This window comes from Montipora capricornis, chromosome 4, assembly GCF_036669925.1.
Source record: "Montipora capricornis isolate CH-2021 chromosome 4, ASM3666992v2, whole genome shotgun sequence".
In the NCBI taxonomy this organism is placed as follows: domain Eukaryota; kingdom Metazoa; phylum Cnidaria; class Anthozoa; order Scleractinia; family Acroporidae; genus Montipora; species Montipora capricornis.
In genome coordinates, this window is record NC_090886.1 from 52,685,463 (window position 1) to 52,692,962 (window position 7,500).

Consider the following 7,500-nt stretch of genomic DNA (forward strand, 5'->3'; position numbering starts at 1 on the left):
GTTGATCGGAGATGAATTCGTTTTTTAACCAATCCCATAATACAGATCTTTTTTCTGGGGGGGGGGGGGGGGGTATTTGCATTAAAACAATGGATATTCATTGAAGCATGATAAAGTCCCATGAGGAAATAACTTGTATTGTTTTTATGTAAATGCCCCCAAAACGCATTGCCTTATGGGATGGTGAAAATAGTCAATAGCGAAGGAGATATTCGGAATTTGAATAGCCAATCAGAGCGCGCCTTGAACGCTATCCACTGTTTTAGCATATTACCTAAGCATTCGTGGTAATACGATCCCTACGGTCTCAAATACGTCACGGTACTGCGCCTTCACCTTCAAAAGCCTACAAAGGAAAACAGAGGCGTGAAAAGATTTGTCTGCCTTGAGAGCTGGAAGAAGACACTAAGAAGGTGATGTATTTAAAGATACGGTGCTTTTAAAGGGACATCTATTTCCCCTCTTCTTTTTCGTAAGAGACGAGGGTCTCCTCTCTCTTTTTTTAACCTTGATTTAATCCGCCGCGCTTTTTCCGCCGCTCACATTTTTTTTTCTGCCGCTGTACTTTTTTTTGCTGCCCGCTTTTTTTTGCTGCTCAGTTCTTTTCTGCCACTCATTTTTTTCTGCCGCTCACTTTAATTTTTTTATTTGCCGCTCACTTGAAAAAATGCTGAGCAGCGGGAAAAAAGGGGTGTCTTGAAAACAAAGACCCCCATGACCCCTAAGACCTTAAGACTCAAAAACGAAGGAAGTAACCCCAAACCCTCAATTTGGCTAACCTTAGGCCTAACTAGGCCTTAAAGTTCGTTTTTAGGCCTAGTGTTAGCCAGATTGAGGGTTTTTGGGTTACTTTCTTCGTTTACGAGTCTTAGGGGTCTTCGTTTTCAAGACACCCGAAAAACGTAAGCTGCAGAAAAAGAAAAAAAAGAAAAAAAATTAGAGTGAGCGGTGGAAGAAAAAGTGAGCTGCAGGAAAAAAAAGGAGCGGCGGATAAAATCAATATTTAAAAAGGAGAGAAGAGACACCTGTCTCTTACGAAAAAGAAGGAAGAAATAGATGTCCCTTTAAAAGCACCGTACAAACACGTGCAAATCTATGTATCTATCTATCTATCTACCGTTCATTTGCCTCCATCACAATAATTTATGATTCTTGCAAATTGGAAAACGGCCACCGGTCGATATATAAATAAATAGATAAATAAATAAATAAAGATAATAAATGATATTGTGAATTAAATTAGAGGCAGTTTGTGAATGCCGTCAGAGAAGACGCAATTACTGTCTCATTTGGCAAAGCGTTCCACTCGATTATTGTTCTTGGAAAGTAGGAGAATTTATAATAATCAGTAGAAGCAAAAGGGACCTCATAAGCTTGGTTGTTGACATGACGGCTAACTTACGAAGTTGAAGTTCTTTGTGGGACCCTTTAAAAGATCCGTGAAAAGCCTCGTTTGCTGAAACTATTTGCAAAGATCTTTAAGGAATTTCCCTTTACCTTTGGAAAAATACCAGTTAAAAGGAGCAGGGAAAGCTGTTGGCAAAATCATTTAACGATGGTTCAAAATCTTTAGTAAGAAAAATGAGAAGCCTCAAAGATCTTGAGAAGATTTTCGGAAATCCTGAAGACATTTCCACCAGGGAACAGTCCAAAAGCTCTGAAAAAAAGCTAGAACAATTTAGACAAAAATGGGATAGTCACAAGTAGAATAAAGAGAATTGAAAAACTTACCGCAGAAGTCTGAAAGGCCTGAGACCAACAATGAAACTGAATGATGCTGGGCTAATTGATCCGATAAAACCAAAAAGGGTCACCATAAAATCAAACCTTAAAATTGAAACAAAAACAATTGCAAATTTTTCAATTGATCCTCTGTGGTATCCTTTGCGAAGTACAACAATAGGTAACAAAACAAGGTGCAGAACAATACCCACACGTTCCAACCAGATTCTAAATACTCTCGTAAACCCAGACCAACAATTTTGAGGAAGACTTCAGCTGAATAGACTGCAAAGAAACAAAACAGAACATTGCAGGAAATGTAGACTACAAAAATATGTTTTAGAAAGTTGGTGAATCAAATAGTTCTGCAAACCCTTACACTTTCTTTTGCCTTCAAGGTTAGAAACAATATTTTCAAGTCTTTCTCAATGCTGTGTTGAGCAATGAGTAATATAATGAACTGAACTAACAACTCAAATGGCAAGATTTTGTAATTTCTAGCCAGCTTTGCTTGATGGTATATTTTCATTGAGGGAAAATAAAAGCAATTCAATTCGTAAACACTAGCGTGATTGTTCAGACTATTTTGTTATCTTTTTTTTTAGTTTTTATTTTCTCAATGTCCTCCAAAGTGACAATAACAGTACTAGAGCCGGTCTATGTTTTTGGGCCTACCTATGTTATGGGCCCTTCTCAGAGCTCATTTCAACCCTTGCGATGTCTTAAATGAGTCTGAGTATGGCCCAAAAACATATTTATGCCAGAGAACATAAACTCTATTGTTTTATTACCAAATTTTCATAAGATACCGACATGCGCAACTTACTGGTGACAAAGGTAATGTGGTACCACCTAACTTGTTGCCTCTGAATATAACGTTCATTTTGTGGTGTGTCTGCGAAATACAACAGATTCAACTTGTTATGCACCTCAACTTGCCTCCATCGTTAAAATTAAATTTTGAAAAGCACTGAGGTCACTTACTTGAAAACACAATGACATCAACGATGATAGAAATTCCATTCAAAGCAATCACAAAGTCTGAATAGTAAATAACATTGGTGATACTAAAATTTATTTCTTGAAATATAAATGGTAATTGTTACAAAGTGCAGGTGTTTATATGTTTTCCTTGATAAAACATGTTTCTTTTTGTTTATTTTAAAATTTTGTCGTCAAAGGTTACAATAAATTTCTAGCAAGACTGTGCAGAAATGGAATGTGGGAATGTTTTTTTTTAAAGTTAGCAGTTCTACTCTACTATGAAATGTTCTACACTAGTTGTCCTGTAATTGCATTTAGAGTTGAGATGAGTATCTCAGCCTGAAAACCCGAATTTTGATGGCTGTAAAAAAGTCAGTGACTGGATTATTGTAAGCAAGTGAACTAGTCTGATGCCTGCAACAAGAACACTGAAAGGCCTGTGCAGAAAGATGGTACCACCTCACAATGGGGGATTAACGGAAAAACTCACAAATGCTGTACTCAAACTTTTTCCTTGTGATCAACCAACGTATTCCTGTTCAGAAGAAATATATTAATTTTGTTACGATCACGATAGATATGACAAGTTGGGAAAGAATCACCAAACTCAATGTTAGTACAATTTTTACAGAGAATTTATTGATGACTTGATATGCATATTTTCAACAAGCAAAAATATCAGAATTGAGTCAAGTTACAAGATTTTAAACTACAAAGGAAAGAATTTTGATGTGAAGATACTCTGTTTCCAAAGATGATCACACGGTACACATTAGACTTTCGAAAAGTCCTTCGTCTAGATACGCGCGGAACGAAGGACTTTTCATACTTGATTAGCGCCAATTTTAGCGACTTAAAAAAGGGTCGCTGAGCTAGGCCAATCAGAGTAGTCCTCGTGGACGCTACGGGATAGAGTTATCAATCAAAATTTGCCACACGCAGTGAAGCGTGACTTCCAACATACTACTATTCCGAACAAGACGCTCCATAAAAGCGTACACTGGGTTGCCTGTGGTACGTGTTACACAATTGACCGGCAGGGTTCCAGTTAATTTTTTCAAGTGGGGGGTCATCAAGACCATTTGAGGGTCATCCACATGTCGCGCCAGCAGAGGCCCTTTGGCTCACACGTTCACACCTTTAATAGCTTTGGTAATAAATAAACACCCCCTTAAGTAAAATTCACTAATTTCTTCTCAGATAGAGAAAAAAAAACATAGTTTTTAATTAAAGCTCTGAATCGAATGCTCATCGAAAGATTAATGACAATCGATCTTAAAAAGACGAAGATTTCTGCAGTCTCTGACTTTTATGATGTTTTGTCAAAAGAAATTGATCACGTGCTAGGTAACCATAAAGGTGCACGTGATCACCTTGTGTCAACTGAATGCACTACGGGAAAGCATGTCAATCGTTCGTCCTTTTCAGAGTAAAACAACGTCTTTGGTCTTTTAATTGTGTAGTAATATTTAACTAAATATTTACATTTCATCTGTCGGGTCAAGAAGCCTTCTTTGTCGGGTTCCTGAGGATGTATCTATTTTGACTTTAGGGTGAACTATTTACACAATCGCGAGGTTGAGCGGCCATGTAATTGAAAATCTGAACATCCATGAGATACAAAAACAGACTTGCGAACTTATCGCAATTCACAATGCTGACAAGCACAAAAGCAGAAGAAATGGTTGATACATTTGGAGTTTGTTACTATCTGAATGTTTTTTTCAATGGGATGTCAAATGGCCAAGTGGATGTTATGCATAATAGGGCAAATTCGGGCGATCAAGTTGAGCGTGTGACCCGTTATAAATATTTTTTCACAAAATGTTCCCGAATCGTCAAGTATCACCACAGAAGACAAGAACATCATTCTAAAAGCTTATTCTACATAAAAAGTAGGTTCTGGAGGTAATTTTGAGATTGGAAATCAAGTTTACGGCAGACAAGAATAACATGGTTACGTGTATTTATATTTAATTAAGTTAACACAACAGAAAGATGCTTACCTTATTTTGACACGAAAATGCTTTACTATTGCCATAATAACTATCCAGTTAGGCTCACATATTACACAACATGATGAATTCATGAAGGACATCTTTTCCAGCGAAATATTTTTTGAAACAAACAACACATTTGCTATTAGAGGGAAAAACCCTTCCTATTTCATTACGTGGGTGAAGGCAAGAAACTCAATCGTGTCAAATTCTCCGTGTCAAAAACGCAACTAAATAAATTTCCCACCAGTGTTTAGCATCAAACCCTTTACTGAAAAACCCTTTACGTGAATTATCAAGCAAAAAATGGGCAACAAGCTTTCTTTCAAATAATTTTGACAAACAAGAATTAGTGAAATTTCCAATTGTTACCGGAAGACTTTGCAGAATTGCAAACAAATAAGTCAGACAACCGAGATCACAGATCCAAGGTTTTGAATTCCTTCTCTGTCTTTGTTAAACCCATAAGTTACTAGAGAATTTTCCATTTGATTTCAGTGTTGTACGAAACACCACACTTGTACAATAATAGAACTACAGCTCACTTTGATTACGGCTCGACGGGCGACAGATTGTTGTCGAAGTCCATTACTTAAATTATCAAGCAAAAAAAGGGCAACAAGCTTTCCTTCAAATAATTTTTAACTAAAAAGAATTAGTGAAATTTCCAATTGTTACCGGAAGACTGCGCAGATCCAAGTTGTTCAATCCCTTCTCTGTCTTTGTTAAACCCATAAGTTATCAGAGGATTTTCCATTTGGTTTCAGTGTGCTATATAACAGCGCACTTGGCAAAATATTAGAAATAAAGCTCACTTTGATTTCGGCTCGACGGGCGATAGATTATTGTCGAAGTCAATTACTAGCCGCTTTTAAGATTCCAGATATATTTGTCTTGTTTATCCAATTAACTTTTCATCCTTGAGCTCCATAAGGGTATATTTTGTTTAAAGATGCACTAAAACGCCACGGGCGTTACAATGACTTTCGACGCCATTGCAGGTTTCATAAATAAATGTTCTCCTGTGTGCACCAGAGAAATCTACGCATTACCCCAGCCCACCTCAAACCTAAAAAAATACGCACAGAAGACTCTATGCACAAAGACACCACTTAGCGGGGGAGTGACAGGCAAGACTTTTGCCAACACGGAAAAAATAAAACGACGAAACGTAACGCAGATTCCGACTGGGTTTAGCAACCCAGTAATTACGCGATCATCAGAGGAAGATAATTCAAGAATATTTGTCTTGCATAGATCTGTTTGTGTCTGCTCCAACCGGAGCTGGGAAAAGTCTGACCTTTGAACTAGTCCCGTACGCTTTTGGTCGTTTACTTGGAGAGGATGGCAATGCCATCGTCTTACTATAAACTAGACGCTCCATAAGCGTACACTGGGTTACCTGTGGAACGAAGGGACTGAGTTGAGTGGTATTAAACTGCAGCCTTCCAGGCAATTTTCTGAAGTCGGGGGTTATTGAGACCTTAAGGGATCACCCAAAAGTCGTACCAGCAGAGACCTTTGGCTCACATGTTCATACGACGAAACAAATCCTTTTCTGAGGTTAAAATCTGGCTACCAACCTATTAACCATTTGTCAGAAAGAAGAAATTCCTGTCATCTTTAGAAAAAATAGACACGCATTGCTTACGTGTGGTACTGAAGTAACACAGCGCTTTATTCCATTTTGTCCACTGAGCTGCGTTTTGTCTTCCAGGAGATTCAAGTTGTCTTTGCGTAATATGTAGCTCTGACACAGTATTTGATATTGTTTTGGTATTGTATATTGTAGTGCCGTGGTAGACGTCTTAGATAAATAGCCCCCTGAGAAGACATGTGGTTACCAAAAAAGTACTGAACCCAGAGAGATTGAAGAAAATAAAAGGGAACCGACTGGCTTCTGGGCTGACAGGTCGCTCATTTTCAAGTTCCCTCGCAACTTCTTTTCACCACAAGTTTAAGTGTGCACTCTGAGCGTGTGATAGCTTTGTAATACAAAAACTCCACTAAGTTAATCACATCCGTCGGGGTTAGTATCTGGATGGGTGACCTGAAAAATATACCACTTCGTTAAAGAAGCATAGGCCGAAAATTCTATTTTAAAGCTAACAAATGCGAACCAAGCAAGATACAGATTTTGTTAGCTTGCTTTATGCAAAACAAATATTGGTGCAAAGGTAAATAAATATTGATACACAGTTTTAAGGAAGAGGAGAAGGAAGTTTTCAGGACGGTCGATCGAGAATAAAATATTTTGCCATCAGTAACAAAATTTACGACATGAAAACAACATTAATTTTGAACCACGAATATAAAAAGCTACCATCAGCGAAAAACATTTTGGGCGATTTTTGCTAAGTTGAATTTTGTTATTTTACCTTTGGCTGCACCAAGTATTAATCGCAAAATCAAACTAGTGACATCGAATTCAGCGAGCGCCGTGATTAAGTTACCGCGGCTTGTTTACTCGCGAAACAGTGAAGCATCTGTGTGAAATGATGGCAAGATACCGGGTTTTTGTTTTTGTTAGTTTTCTTTTTCTTTCAATTGTTACTAAGTTTGACAAGAAATGTGCGAATTCAACGCCCAACTCTTGAGGTTGACCATTGTTTCTGCAAAGTCAAAAATTTACTCTCCAAGACGAGGTTATTTATCACCATGTAATTCCACCGTTTTGGGAATAGCAGCTACTTTATTATTCATTAGCATCACAATGTTTTGCCGATTTTGGGATTCATTATGTTGAAAGTCAAAGCACACTTCCAATAGACCTGTTTATTTTCGTGACTTATGGGCT

The 7,500-nt window shown here is 37.7% G+C and overlaps 1 protein-coding gene across 1 annotated transcript in view; it reads right to left on the bottom strand.

Annotated features, from left to right (window-relative positions):
• LOC138047365 (two pore channel protein 1-like) overlaps positions 1-7,500 on the bottom strand; it is a 66,735-nt gene that overhangs the window by 5,054 nt on the left and 54,181 nt on the right. Inside the window, exons 16-21 of the mRNA XM_068894191.1 lie at positions 3,197-3,241; positions 2,707-2,763; positions 2,549-2,617; positions 1,935-2,007; positions 1,732-1,827; positions 275-346 (exon numbers count right to left, since the gene is read on the bottom strand). Coding sequence (XP_068750292.1) covers positions 275-346; positions 1,732-1,827; positions 1,935-2,007; positions 2,549-2,617; positions 2,707-2,763; positions 3,197-3,241 — 412 coding nt within the window. The remainder of the gene's footprint in view (positions 1-274; positions 347-1,731; positions 1,828-1,934; positions 2,008-2,548; positions 2,618-2,706; positions 2,764-3,196; positions 3,242-7,500) is intronic.